Source organism: Eublepharis macularius, chromosome 18 (assembly GCF_028583425.1).
Source record: "Eublepharis macularius isolate TG4126 chromosome 18, MPM_Emac_v1.0, whole genome shotgun sequence".
Lineage (NCBI taxonomy): Eukaryota > Metazoa > Chordata > Lepidosauria > Squamata > Eublepharidae > Eublepharis > Eublepharis macularius.
The window spans coordinates 12,954,509-12,969,699 of NC_072807.1; the positions used below are offsets into that span (position 1 = coordinate 12,954,509).

Here is a 15,191-nt window from a genome sequence, read left to right on the forward strand (position 1 = left end):
TTGGGTTCCCTGCAGCCACATAGCAGCTGCAGAGAATGGCTTTTTAAAAATAAAGGCAAGCCTCAACGGGCTCTGAAACCTGCCACGGGGGGAGGAAGGGCTCCTTCCCCTCTCACCCAGCCCTTTTCCATGCCAAAACAGAGTTGGGGAGGAGTTATTTCCCAGCTTTTGCTGCTCCGCATGCACAGAATGTTCCACCCCTTCTCCAGTGTTGTGCTCCAAAGGCTCCACCCCTCCCGCAACGGCAGTGTTCCCAGCCCAAAGGGCTCTGCTTTATTTTTCAATAGCCATTCCCTAGAGCTGCTGTGTGGCTGCAGGGAACCAGACCCAATTCTTTTTAAAAAGCAAAGGTCTTGTTTGGTTCAAACTCATCTTTCTACCCAGAAGAAAAAACCAGGAGCAGAAAGTACTGTAGCAGTTAGATCCGAGCAGGGGAACTTCAGTGTCCCAACAGTGCCACCAATTGGCCCAGCAAGGGATATCTTATGCCCAGTCGCTCGTTCCACTGACGGCTCTTGTTCCTCCTCGATCTTGTGGCCTGCTTTGAATTCATTCTCAGTCAAGTCTGTGGCCAGTGCTCGCCGCAGCTGCACTTCAGAATTGACCTGGGAAGCCATACACCTCCATATCTTCATGGAAGGGGAGGGGAAGAATCTTACACCAACTTTGCAGCTTTGAGGCCAGCATGGCCCCTGCTGTCTCCTTGGCTCTTCTTTCAGGCTTTCCTCCTGACCAGAGGAACGGTGACAAAGAGTTTGTGATTCGCAGGGCCGCCACCAACAGGGTGTTGAACGTCCTCCGCCATTGGGTCTCCAAGCACTCCCAGGTACTGCCAGGCAGCCTTTTGCACTGGAACTGCGCTCCAGAGAGCCTGGGGGGGGGGCTGTTGGGTGTAGAATGGTCTGACCTAGTCTGAGACACAGCACAGCACAGCTTCTTGTTCGGTGGGAGGAGAAAACTCCAATACTCAGAGACTGGGTATTTGTCTTTCTTTTAAGTTTTCGTACCGCACACACTCAGCCACGTTTGTGGCTGTTGAAATGGAGAATAGGCCTGTGTGGCACGTCCTAAGCATGTTTGCTCAGAAGTAAGTCCCACTGAGTCCAATAGAACTTCTCCCACAGGGTTGCAGCCACAAGAATGCTCTTGTAGTGTCTGCTGCTGCGAGGGCCCCATTTCGCAGAGCACTTCCTCCTCTGTTGCTTGCTGCTTGGCTAAGGGACAAGAAGGCCCCCTCCTCATGACTTCCTGGGCAGGATCAGTTTGGGACACGTTTGTCCCAGTGCTAAGGGGCCCCTTTTGCTCAGGGCTCCTTGCTTTCCCAGGCTCTTCAGCTGCTATTTCTCTGCTGAGAGATTTCTATTGGTTTGCGGTAGAATATTTAACATTTTTGCTGAATCTAGTTTAATGTAAAACACCTTGAGCCTAGGAAAGGAAATATTTTAAACTAGCAACAGAGTCCATTGTAATAAATACAACGGGCTCCAGCAACAGGGCCTTGGCCCCACAGCCACTGTGGAGATGGTGGGAAGGCTGCGTGGTGGAGGTGGGGCTCCCCCACACTGCGCCTCTCTGCCAGCTCTGTGGCCCCTCAGAAGCCTGCTGCCGACAACTCTCCCTTTATCCTGGCACAGGTGCATCCACAGGGCTGCAGTGTGCCTGTACCAGGATAAAAAGTGAGTCGTCGCCAATACGGCTCGGGTTTTATGAATAGGATAAACAAAGCCCTCCTTCTGCCACCCAGGGAGGGTTCTTCACAGGCTGCCTCTGGTATCCAAGGCATAAAACTTGTTCCCACCTCTGGAACAGGCTGTCAGAGCTGTGGCTAGATAATGTCCTTACTCCAGACTACCTTCTGCAATCAGACAACAGTCCATTGTTTCCAAAAGGTTTTTACTGAAGAATTAGTTCATTATAGTCCACTGGCCTGAATACAATATTCAGGATGGTACATATGCATTGTTACCAATGACAGGCAAAGCATGAGGTACAAAGTAACAGATCCCAGCAAGCCCAACCTCCCCCCATAGTTCTCAAAACAGTCCCCTTTGAAGCTAGGAAAGCGAAAGTCTCTCAAGGCCGGTTCTTGGTGGAACAGCGGTAGCCAAAACAATCCTTCTCTGTGAGATAGCTGCCTGGGAACCTTGGCACCTGTGAAGAAAGCACTTAAACACTGAAAGGATTAAAGATGGAGTCGGTTAGGCAAGAATATACATGAGAGCAGTCTGAACCTGACATTCTGCCCCCTCTAAGATGCTCCCCCCCCCAGGTTTATGTGGGTAGCGAGAATGGAACGCCTTAACTAATCTAGGAGCATGAACATGTACAGCATTCGCCCATTCATCAAACCCAGAGTCAAAGTCTTTCCACCGGATAAGATAAAACAGCTGGTTTCTTTTCACTTTAGAGTCCAAAATTTGCTGTACTTCGTAATGGGTTTGATCATCAATTAAAGTTGGGATAGGAGGGGCACGGATGTGCCATTGGTCTGCAGGAGGGGTTCTTTTCAACAGACTAATGTGAAAAGTATTGTGTACGTGGCGCAAATTCTTTGGCAACTGTAAGGCAACAGTCACTTTGTTGATCACCTTAGTAACAGGAAAAGGTCCAAGAAATTTTAATGCGAGCTTACGGCTGGTTTGAGTCACTTTCAAATTCTTTGTGGAGAGATAGACAAGATCACCTGGTTGTAAATCCCAATCAGCCGCACGGTGACGGTCGGCGTATTTTTTGTAATCCTCTTTGGCTTTGTCGAGATGTTTCTTAATTTGAGTCCATTGTTGAGCAGCTTCCCCCCACCATTCTGTTACGTCTCTGGAAGCCGTCGTAGGAGGGGGGAGCGCTTCAAACGGGAAGGGTTTGAAGTGGAAGCCATAAACGACTTTGAAGGGAGTTTCTCCTCTGGAGGCGTGCACACTGTTATTATAAGAGAATTCTGCTAGAGGGAGCAAATCGACCCAATTATCTTGTTGGAAGTTAATATAACAGCGAAGAAACTGCTCCAGGATTTGATTAGTTTTTTCCGACTGTCCGTCGGTTTGAGGATGATGGCTTGAACTTAAACCTTGTTCAATATTTAGCTTTTGTAAAAGCTCCCGCCAGAAGTTGGCAACGAACTGTCCGCCGCGATCCGAAATCACCTTAGATGGAAAAGAATGTAATTTTACAATGTGTTTCAGGAAAATATCCGCCAGTTTTCTAGCTGAAGGTATAGTGGTGCAAGGTATAAAGTGTGCTTGCTTGGAGAATAAATCCACTACTACCAGAATGCAGTTGTGCCCTTTGGAGGGGGGTAAATCAGTGATAAAGTCCATGGAAATTACTTCCCACGGTCTGCTTGGTGTTTCTAACGGTTGTAATAATCCGGGAGGTTTGCCTTTGCGGGATTTGGCACTGAGGCATATGGGGCATATGGGATTTATTAAGTTATAAGAGGGGCTTATGAAGTTACTCCCTGACTCCTAAACTTCTTGCGCACTACTGACACAGACACATGTATGAATCTGTGTGTGTTTCGGGCAGGATTTTGAAACTAATGAAGAGCTGAAATGTAAAGTGATCAGCTTTCTGGAAGAAGTGATCCATGACCCAGAACTCCTGACTCAAGAGAGGAAAGCTGCTGCAAACATCATAAGGCAAGTCATTAGACCATGGAAGGTCATGATGGCAGGGGGCTGGCACCTGATTGGAAACTCACGCCCCCCCCAATCCTATTTGCTGACATCTGCATATTTTTTTGCTGCATAAGGCTGAAAGTCAGAGACCCAAGGTGGGGAATTACCTGCCCCAGCCCCAGTTTCCCACTCCCAAAGTAGTGAAAAGAAACAGGAAAAAAGGCCTTCATATAGTGACGTTCTAGGAATTTCTCCTAGTCTTAGAAACAAGGGCCATCTTTTCCCACGCAAACCTACCTAGACATTTCTTGGGATGTCCCCTACATGTAACTCCATTGATATGGTTTATTCAGCAGTAGCCCTGACCTGGATAGCCCAGGTGAGCCTGATCTCATCAGATTTCAGAAGCTAAGCAGGGTCAGCCTTGGTTAGTAATTGGATGGGAGACCTCTAATGAAGACCAGGGTTGCAGAGGCAGGCAATGGCAAACCACCTTTTGCCATGAAATTCCCACTGGGGGTCACCATAAGTCAGCTATGACTTGAGGGCATTCTCCCCCACCAGCAACAATATTGTGGAACTTGCTTAGCCTTTAGAGAAGTAATAAGTCTGAAGGAACATGAAGCAGCAACTTTGTTGAAGCTAATCAGGTCTGTGTCCGCTCAGTGGCTGGATGGAGACCTCCCAGCAAGTTTATTAGACCTGCCTTGAACTTCACAATGGAGCTGAGACCAGATATAAACGTAATGAATATCAGTAAGATGGAGAATACAGGGACGCACCCAGTATGTAGTTATCTGCTGGTATTTCTTCTAAGGTTTGCACTGTGCTGCAATGCTCTGTTTTTATTTGACCTGCTCATGATCTCTCTGTTATAATTTTGATTGTTTTGTTGCATTGCAGTTGGCTTTTTAGACATTTGTAAGCCACGGTAGGTAGCTGGCTCAAGGTTGACTCAGCCTTCCATCCTTCCGAGGTCGGTAAAATGAGTACCCAGTTTCCTGGGGGTAAAGTGTAGATGACTGGGGAAGGCAATGGCAAACCACCCCGTAAAAAGTCTGCCAAGAAAACGTCGTGATGCGACGTCCCCCACATTGGTCAGAAATGACTCGGTGCTTGCACAGGGGACTACCTTTACCTTTACCTAAGCCGCAGTTAAGGTTCCAACAAAAGAAAAGTATTAATTATAACTAATAGAAGTTAAAAAGCACTCACACCTTCACAAAATTGTGAAACACGAGACAACTGAAAAATGCTAATCCAGTCTTGAGTGGAATTTGAGGCTGAAGGGGCTAACTAAATTGTGCCACCCAGAAGGTCAGAGACAGATACAACGAAACAGAAATGTCAGGCTTTTCTTTCCCAGTCCAGAAGAGATTAGCTGGGAATCCCAATGGCTTCATATACTGATCGTGCCCTGCCTGTATTTTGTGCACCCAGGACTTTGACTCAAGAGGACCCTGGAGACAATCAGATAACGCTGGAAGAGATTGTGCAATTGGTAAATGAATGAATGAATGAATGAATTTATTGTATATGGCCATAGGCCCTCACAATCCAAAACCATCAAAAAGCAAAAAAAAAAATACAAGAATACAGATATAATTACATACATATAAATAAAATTACTATAAAATGCTTTTTGCCTAAAATGTAAACGTTAACATTAAAACCAAATAATTTCTAGCAGCTTATAAGACAATCTATATCAGGTGTTTACTCTCCTGGTTGCCTCATTTGCCCTTATTTTCCTAGCAGCCCGGGGCATTGAGGGCCATCCTGTTCGAGATAAAAGGGTCTGTATCTGAAAGTATAAAATTTAGTTTATCAAAATCAGACAGAAGATGGAGACCAGCTAAAATATTCGCGAGAAATTTTCCCTTTGGTTCCTGGTACAGGGGACGCAATTGGTAAATGCCTCCCACCCACCTTTCTAATCTTTCTCCTGAAGATGACAGCTAAGGGCTGGGTTTCCTTTTCCATTTGTCCTGTCCAGAGTTCCTTTTATTTCACAGCAAACATCTTGCTAATTGTCCATGATCGGAGCCTTCCCGAGGGCTGGCTGAGCCAACAGCCCCATAATGTGGTCGTGACATCAGCACTGTGTATCTGGTACGCCACACACTCCTAGCAGAGGCACAGAAAGACAAGCGTCCCTCTGAGCAACACAGTGTACAGCAACACCTGCAAAGTCCAGGCGGGAGGGAGATTGCCAATACGCACACTCATGCAGCCAACAAGCTGATCACACCCTTATAGTAGCCATGCATGGCCAGAGCTAATCTGCACACGGCCTCCCTGATGCTTCCCTGATGTCTCCACGCCCACCTTGCAAAGCAGAACCTGAAACATCCAAGGCAGTGCCCCCCCACCACGCCTCTGTCACCACAGCACAGACAGTCGGAGCTCTGCAGGTGGACAGTTCATATCCCCTTATGCTGCACAGGCTAAAGGTTAATGGCTGCCCTTTTGTCAAGAAGTCAAGGGGGTTGGTGAAGAAGGAGCAGGGAAGGGCAAACCTCTCACTTGGGGGAGAAAGAAAGAAGCCCCTAGGAGAAGCCCAGACTGCCAGGCAAGGTTTCAGATCCCAATGGGAAAACAATGACCTACACGGTGGGGGGGGGGGGAGGCAGTGGAGGAAGAGACCCCAGGGCAGGCAAGGAAGAGAAAGAGCTTTGAGATGGGGGATGCTGGCCCTTGGCAACTCCCAGGAAACTGGAGGCAGGGGAGAAATGTATCAAAACTGCTTCCCACAACACTGCAGCGGCAGTTCTGGCTGTGTGCTGGAAGTGCTCTCATTGCTTAGAGTTTCAGGGGAATCCTAAAGCGTCCTGTAATTCATTGATGTCGCTTCATTTCTCCCCCCCCCCCGCCCCTTTACCCTGCTGCCCTATTAAGCAGTGGCAGGGGACGTAGGCTGAAGATGGGCAACCTGGCCGCTGGTGGAGAAAGAGACCCCAGGGCAAGCAAGGAAACCAGCCTGCAAGCAGGGCCTGGAAGCCAAATGCTCACAGCACAGAGTGCCAGCCTGACTGCCAGCCTCCGTCCCCGTTTTCTGCACGGGGGCATCCTTGCTGGCGACTGTTGTGGGAGGCAGAGTTGTTGAAGTAATACCCAAAGCACGTTTTTGAGAGGGGAAGGGAATGGTCGTTGAGCAGCCCCCGCGGCAGACTCCCCCTCTTCTAGTTTACCTGTGTGGGGTGCATTGGCCTTGCACCACCTTGCCTCACCCCCATTGGGCAGCGTGGCATCCCCTTCGGTGTCTGTGTCTTGCAATGGAGAAAGTGTCCTAATCCCTTCGTAGGATATTAGTTCATTGCAGGTTTTGCTGCTATCCTAAGCTGTACCAGTGAAGGGGGGTGAGAGCTGGGAGCACTTGCTTGTTTCCCCTTTGTGTGTGCCTCTGTGGGTTGATGTGAGCTACGCAAAGATTCAGCAGCAGAGTATAGCACTGGAATGAGGGGTATGCTCAGACTTGGACAGGCTTAGGACCAGGGCTTTTTTTCAGCGGGAACATGGTGGAACGGAGTTCCAGCACCTCTTAAAAATGGTCACGTGTCTGGTGGCCCCGCCCCCTGATCTCCAGACAGAGGGGAGTTTGGATTGCCCTGCGTGCTGTTGGAGCGGCGCAGAGGGCAATCTAAATTCCTCTCTGTCTGGAGATCAGGGGGCAGGGCCACCAGACATGTGACCATTTTCGCCAAGGGCGATTTAAACTTTAAAAAACTCCCCCCCCCTTATTCCAAAGTGATGTCATTGGGCGGTCTTGAGTTCCACCACTGCGTTCCACCACCTCTTTCCCCAGAAAAACAGCCCTGCTTAGGACTATACCCTGCTCTGCCCATGACATGTCCCAGACCTCGCCCAGTTTGGGGTGGGCACTGCAATTGCACTGGCTGGTGGGGCTTGTCACATCTTCAGGATATGATGGCATATCTCCAGATTATGCCAACGTAGGATTTAGTTGCCATCACTCACACTCAACCTAACCTACCTCGCAGGGTTCTTATGCGGATAAAATAAAAGAGAGCCCGCTTGAGGTCAACATTGGGAAGGAAGGCTGTGTATAAATGGAGTATTTGTTTGGTTATGCCCGCCCTTTGCTATAATAAAAAACGACACATTTGGATGAACGCCAGTCTTGAACCATGTTTTCATTTATTTATTTCATTTATTTTTTAAATTTATTTGTTAAATCTATAGCCCATTCTCCTCGCCAGCAGGCTCAGAGTGGGTAACATCAAGCAATAAAATCACATTAAAACACAATAAAAACATACAATTCGGTGCAAGAAATCAGTGCAGCAACTCTACACAGCAGCCCATATTACCAACCCAGCTCAACCCAGTGTATCCCGTGGGGTGGGGGATGGTATACAACATTAGGTGAGTCGGTGGACAACCAGGGACTCAACTGGTCAGTAAGGGGGGCATTTTGGACAAAAGGCCTCTGTCTTTTTTTTAGTTGTCTCCCCTGAAGTTTCAGGGGGACGGTTCCGTTAAACATCCTCTCTGTTTTCCTCTGTAGGCAGAGGGAGTCCAGGCAGAACCTTTCGAAAATCACTCCGCTCTGGAAATAGCTGAACAGCTCACCTTGCTGGATCACTTGGTCTTCAAGAAGATCCCCTACGAGTAAGTAATCAAGGTCTCCCTGCATATTGATGGGACTTGTGAGCCCTTTGCCAGTGTCGTGGAAATCACTGATGTGGTTTTTGCATCCCGTTCGTATGAAAACTTGGGCACCGACACCCACAGGCACAACTTCTTCCCCCACTGTCCTGCGGTTTATAGACACGAATAAAGCCCATATTCTCCTTCCCAAAAGGGCCCTTGTAAAGTATCAACCCATACAGCAGTAGGACAGATATGAAAGGGAAACCCGCAGGTGGGACAGAGTTGATCCATACCTTTCTTATTTGCAGAGAGTTTTTTGGGCAAGGGTGGATGAAGGTTGAAAAGAATGAGCGGACTCCATACATCATGAAGAACAGCAAGCACTTCAATGACGTGAGTTTGGGCACGGTGCCGTTGGAGGTGGGGGGTGGGGGGTCAGCAGCAGAGGGGGCTGCTTGCAGTTTGGAGCGAAGGAACCACAGTGCAGGACATCAGAGGACCCACTTTTGTTCAGTTCTGCCTAGGACTGCATCTTGGGTTGCCAGCTGCCTGGAGAAAAAAATGTCCTGTCCTTTTAATGGAGGCTTAATGGGACCTTGTTCACCAGGTGATGCTATTTCTTATCTCCGTGCTATCTTCAGCTTCTCGATTACATTAAGCCTTTATTCAAGGGACAGAACATTTTTCTCCAGGCCTTTATTATTATTTTATTTATTTATTTTAGACTTTTATTCTGCCCTCCCCGCCGACGGGCTCAGGGCGGATTACAGCAGTTTAAAAACACATCATATAATTTATGCACCATAAAAATGGTAAAAACATTTTTTTAAAATATCCAACAGCACAGCATACGAGACAATATAATAGCTCAATGGCAGCCTCAATAGGCGCTAATTAAAAAGCTGGATGGTGGACAGCCCTAAAAGGGAGGGTTCAGATCTTTCACTTCTCCTCTTTTCGGCCGGCGGAGGCCTAGCCCAGCCGCAACCATATTCCTGGTGGAACATCTCTGTCTTGCAGGCCTGGCAAAATGATAGCAAATCCTGCCAGGCTCTGGTCTCACTAGACAGAGAGTTCTACCAGGCTGGAGCCAGGACTGAAAAAGCCCTAGCTCTGGTTGAGGTCAGGCGGGCCTCCCTGGGGCCAGGGACCACCAATAGTTGTTTCTCTCCTGACTGAAGTGTCCTCTGGGGCACATATGGGGAGAAGCGGTCCTGCAGATATGCTGGGCTTTATAGGTTAATACCAAAACCTTGAATCTAATTCGATAATCCACTGGCAGCCAATGCGTCTGGTGCAATATAGGTGTTATATGTGCTCCACTTGGCACTCCCATAATGACACACGCCGCTGCATTTTGAACCAGTTGTAATCTCCGGATCAGACTCAAGGGAAGCCCCGCGTAGAGCGAGTTGGTAACCCTGTTGGGTAACCCTATTTACTTCTCTCTTCATACAGTTCTGAGAGCTGTGGAAGAAATGCAGTTAAAAGCTGGCCTTGGCAGGATTTCAAGGCCTCCTTGAAATCAGAGAGCAAGCTGAAGGGCACTGGTGTGTGTTCGGTAAACACAAAACTGGTCAAAGCAGTCTTAACACTGCTAGTCTATTGTTCACATTATTTTAATTGAGCGGCAGAGATTGCTGTTTAATGTCCAGTAGGTGGCAGCAGCGGAGGTCTGATGGATTCCCCAGTCAATCTCTGCACTGCAGGGCTCTTCCACGAACGAGCCTTGGGGAAATTTCTGTGCAGCAAAGTCATTTCATGAGTGCCATTTCTGCAAGGGGTTTCCTTTCTGGAAAATCTACAATGGATTACCACCTCTTCTGACACCATGCTTCAGGTCTCCGTGGTGATCCCCTCCCAAAGAAATTTCCTCCAAGAGGCCAAATGTTACACTGGAAGTTTACCTGGGGACTATCCTAACCTGGAAAGGTTAGGACCAGGGCTTTTTTTCAGCTGGAAAGTGGTGGAACGGAGTTCCGGAACCTCTTGAAAATGGTCACATGGCTGGTGGCCCCGCCCCCAGATCTCCAGACAGAGGGGAGTTGAGATTGCGCGGAGGGCAATCTAAACTCTCCTCTGTCTGGAGATCAGGGGGCGGGGCCACCAGCCATGTGACCATTTTCCCCGAGGGTGATTTAAACTTTTAAAAACTCCCCCCTTGTTCCAGCTGACCCAAAGTGACGTCATTGGCCCTGGGAGCATGTGTGAACTTTGCGCGTGCACGTGCACTCCCCCCAGGAGTTGCCCCCTGTGCTGGCAACCCACTGAGTTCCACCACCTCTTTCCCCAGAAAAAAAGCTCTGGTTAGGATTGCTCTTTTTGTATATCACCACACGCTTCTTGACACTTTGATCACTGAGATGTTGAAGGTGGTGATGATACAAAACTGTGGGGTAGGAGCTGCTGGTCATCACGAAAGCCTCCTCTTCTCTTCTGGGCTGGAAATTCTCTAGGAGGTGCTGTCACCCTTGAATGGCCTTTAGAATCTGGGAAGCTTTGTCTGGCATCTGCTGTGACTCCTTCTCCCCCCTCCCCGACTCCCTGCAGATCAGCAACCTGATCGTCTCTGAAATCCTGCGCAATGAAGATGTCACCGCGAGGGTGAGCACCCTGGAGAAATGGGTGGCCGTGGCTGACATCTGTCGCTGCCTACACAACTACAACGCCGTTCTCGAGATCACGGCCGCTTTCAACCGCAGCGCCATCTTCCGCTTGAAGAAGACTTGGATGAAAGTCTCCAAGCAGGTGCGGGCTGAAGGGCTCAGTCATGACTGTGGTTTAGCTTCAGACTTCTATAAAGGCACATGGCTATTTTATAACCTGCCTTGAGTCCTTAATTTGAGGACAACTGGATATATATTTGTGAGCATGTGTGTCTCTGTATATAATCCTCCTTGGTGTGTGATCTCCTTTGAATACAATCAGTGCTTTTGCATACTTCTGCGTTTTGCTGTTACCGCACAGTCCTTCCTGAAAGAAGAACTGATACTTGACATTCTCGCTGCAAATAGCTGCCGCACTCAAAGATGGTTGTAGCTGCTGCATACTTTCTTCCTTCCTGACACAAAACATGGAAGTGAAACCAGACCAGCTGCAGTTGACACTCAGTCTGACCATGAGGCTGAAGTTATAACATCCAATTTATATACAGCCCTTCAGGACAACTTAATGCCACATTCAGAGCAGATTACAAACTGTGTTATTATTATCCTCAGGACAATCACCCTGTGAGGTGGGTGGGGCTGAGAGAGCTCTGAAAGAGCTGTGAGTGACCCAAGGTCACCTAGCTGGCTTCAAGTCAGGGCCAGATCTACGTTTGTGGGCACCCAGGGCAACCGAAGACCGGCCATGCGCGCGCGCGCAGTGTGCACGTGCTCCCAGCACTGAGTGATGATGTCACGGAAGTGACATCATCATGCAGGGCGGCGCATGCCACCCCATGGCAAGCTGGCTGTCTTGGTGCGCTGTGGAGCTGGCGGCAGCAGCACGAGTGGCTGGGAGGCCGCCTGCGCCATTCACCTGCCCCGCAGGACAGGGGGCGGCCAGCTTGCCGTGCCCCCCCTGTCCTGTGGGGCAGGCGAATGGTGCAGGCAGCCTCCCAGCCACCCGCGCTGCCTTTTACCTGCCCCACAGGACAGGGGGGGCACGGCAAGCACACACCCTGTCCTGCCACCCGCGCGCTCCCAGGGCTGGCAGCTGCTCCTGGTGCCCCCTCTTTGGCGGCGCCGGGGGCAGACTACCCCCCTTCCCCTCCCCCCCGTTGGTCCAGTCCTGCTTCAAGTGGAGGAGTGGAGAATCAAACTCGGTTGCTGCCATGCTTGATTCTCCCCACCCCCACCCTCAATATTGGATTGATACCCGCACATTTATTCCAAAAATAAGGAAGTGCTTTACCCCCACTAGAAACAAAATGATAAAGATAAATTATGCTGGAAATCATTTTGTGGGATGTTTATGATGGAATTAGAAAACGAAACAGTGCGGGATAGGCCAAAGATCAAGCAATAGAGACAGATTATGGGGCACTGTGGAAAGTCAGGGTATACATATTTTAAATAAACAGGTAATATGGTGCTACATGTTGAAGTGCTTTGTGGAGAAGCCTTTTCAGTTCTCTTCCAGACCGCTCTGGGAAGGTCATGAGCAGCGCAGAAGTATCATAGTGTGGACGGGAGATCGGCCAAAGCCTGAAAGAAATTTCCTGCTCAGTAGAAACCTCTGAGGTCCCTCTTTACACATGGCCCGCAGCCAGCGTTTCTCACCTCAGGCCCACCTGGTTTTGAATTTCAGTGGTGGTTGAATGCTTCGAGGCAGGTTGCTTCATTCCCCTCCAGGGCAGCAGGTTTTGATAAACTGGCACGACTAATCTCGGATGAAATTTCCCCCCTCTCCCAGTTACTGTTCAGCACAAGTAATTCCAAATGAAATCTTTGAATTTGCCAGCTCTGTAAATGGACTGCATTGATGACAATAACTGTTTGATTTCAAAGGGACAGGTTTCCTGACTGTATCTCATTAACAGCACACTAAACAAAGGAGAAAATTCCTAAGAGACCTCCAATACAATAATGAAGATTGTCTCCGTATAAATAAATACAATTTATTTATGTATTTACTCGGAGAAAATGGCATAGAGAGTCACCATTGCCTCACATAAAAAGACCAGGAATAATGGAGCAGTAGAATTGTTGGCTTGAAAAAGCAACTGCGAAACGGGCTGTCTAAAGAGCTGGCGCACCCGTTGCCAACTGCCCAGGAGATTTGGGAATTTTTCCTCCTGGAGCATACTCACTCATCGTTGGATGTCAGCGGAAATCCTGCCTAAAAACAGAAGAACATATTATTGAAATCAACAGATGATTGATACTTTTGTGACAATTGACTAATAATGCGATTTCTCCAAAGGCTCTGGTTGTGATATGAACAAACCATTGCTCAGTTGTAGTAGAAGGATATTACCTTATTATATATGTTTTGACCAAAATATTGCTATACTTGGTTTGACCTATAAATTGTATTTATTTATACTGAGACCATCTTCATTATTGCATTAGTGGTCTCTTAGGAATTTCCTCCTTTGTTTAGTGTGTATTGGGGACCACTTTCCCTCATCGTTATTATACTTTCTCATTAACAGCATTCAGAAGCTGCTCGGAGTCCTTGCTGCGAGCATCCTCGGTTCTCCTGCCTCTCGCTGGTAAAATAACCCCTTTTCTTTTCTAGACCAAAGCTTTGATTGACAAGCTGCAGCGACTGGTGTCTTCAGAAGGTCGGTTTAAGAATCTGAGGGAAGCCCTAAAAAAGTAAGTTTGCGCTGCTGATCCTCTGTGGCGGAAAACAAGGGGGTCCTGCCGGACAACTGCTGCCCACCTGCCGGGGAAGCTCGGCATCCCCCCTCTCACATCTGGGGCTGTGCATGTCTATGGGGATTCTGGGGTAGTTGCCAGAAACCAGCCTTTTAAACACAGTTGGGCTATGCTGGATCCAGAAATGTTGGTTACCATGCTGATTTTGAGATTTAGGGCTTAGGAAAACTGGCTGATAAAGCTGGAATGTTGTTCTTTTCCATATATATTATATCCACATAGGGCTGGCAACTTGGGAAATCCCTGGATATTTGGGGGTGGTGCCAGGTAAGGGCAGAATTTGGAGAGGGGAGGAAACTCAAGAAGGTATAATTCCATAGAGTCTGCCCTCCAAAGCTGCCTTTTCCTCCAAGAGAACTGACCTGTGCAGAGCAGTTATAATTCTGGGAGAACTCTAGGCTTCACTTGAAGGTTGGGCAGAACATGACAACATCTTGATAACCAAAATTTGGTTCAGATGTTTTAAATTAATGGTTATTTCGGCCACAATCTTATACACACTTACCTAGGAGCAAGCCCTGTTGAACTAATTGGAATTTACTTGTAGGAAGACTTGTTTAGAAATGCATTGTTGGTTACCTAACTATGATAGTCAATAATATTTAACTACATATTTCAAAAGGATGGATATCATTTCATAATATATGGTCCATTGGATAGTTCCAGGATATTTGACCATATCTGTGTTATATACAAATGCCCACGTATGTGTATAGAGGCAGCATTTTGTCGTACAGGTGAGAGTGAACCTTGACCTTGATGGTCCAGGCTATCCCAATCTCATTGGGTCTTGGAAGTAAAGCAGGGTTGGCCTTGGTTAGTAGTCGGATGGGAGACCAACAAGGAAGTCCAGAAAGGCAGAGGCAGCAATGGCAATCTACCTGTCTGCCTCTTGTCTTGAAAACCTCTTGAGGGATCATCATAGGTTGGCTGCGACTCGACAACACTTTACAGACAGATAAGGGAATCCATAAAGCAAACTTCTGCTCAATTATAGGCAAGGCAGGAATCAAAAGACGCACACCTTCCTATGGTGCGGCATTGTAACGGTATTACGTCTAGCAACAGAAAGGTCAAGCTCGTTCCACGAGGCAGGCCACTGCCTGAGCTATGGACAGGCATTGTGAGTGGGTACAGTGCTAGCAGAATGCATCCTAAAGCCTGTGGATACAGTGACTGGTGCCATCATACCACCAAAGACACATTTATACGCAGGGCTTTTTTTCTGGGAAAAGAGGCGGTGGAACTCAGTGGTGGAACTCAAGACTGCACAATGATGTCACTTAGGGTCAGCTGGAACAAGGGGGGAGTTTTTAAAAGTTTAAATTGCCCTTGGCGAAAATGGTCACATGGCCAGTGGCTCCACCCCCTGATCTTCAGACAGAGGGGAATTTAGCTAGTGGCGCAGAGGGCAATCTAAACTCCCCTCTGTCTGGAGATCAGGGAGCAGGGCCACCGGCCATGTGACCATTTTTAAGAGGTGCCGGAACTCCGTTCCACTGCGTTCCAGCTGAAAAAAAGCCCTGTTTATACGTTATACAACCAATAGCACTGACATTCTCAGCAAGACACTAAATGAAAAAATATACTCCAC

At 48.1% G+C, this 15,191-nt stretch overlaps 1 protein-coding gene across 2 annotated transcripts in view; it reads left to right on the plus strand.

Annotated features, from left to right (window-relative positions):
* Positions 1-15,191, plus strand: part of RASGRF1 (Ras protein specific guanine nucleotide releasing factor 1) — a 63,034-nt gene that overhangs the window by 37,711 nt on the left and 10,132 nt on the right. For both annotated transcript variants that reach the window (XM_055002872.1, XM_055002873.1), the window contains exons 18-24: positions 720-826; positions 3,523-3,635; positions 5,055-5,115; positions 8,143-8,246; positions 8,537-8,621; positions 10,779-10,976; positions 13,455-13,534. In XM_055002872.1, coding sequence (XP_054858847.1) covers positions 720-826; positions 3,523-3,635; positions 5,055-5,115; positions 8,143-8,246; positions 8,537-8,621; positions 10,779-10,976; positions 13,455-13,534 — 748 coding nt within the window. The remainder of the gene's footprint in view (positions 1-719; positions 827-3,522; positions 3,636-5,054; positions 5,116-8,142; positions 8,247-8,536; positions 8,622-10,778; positions 10,977-13,454; positions 13,535-15,191) is intronic.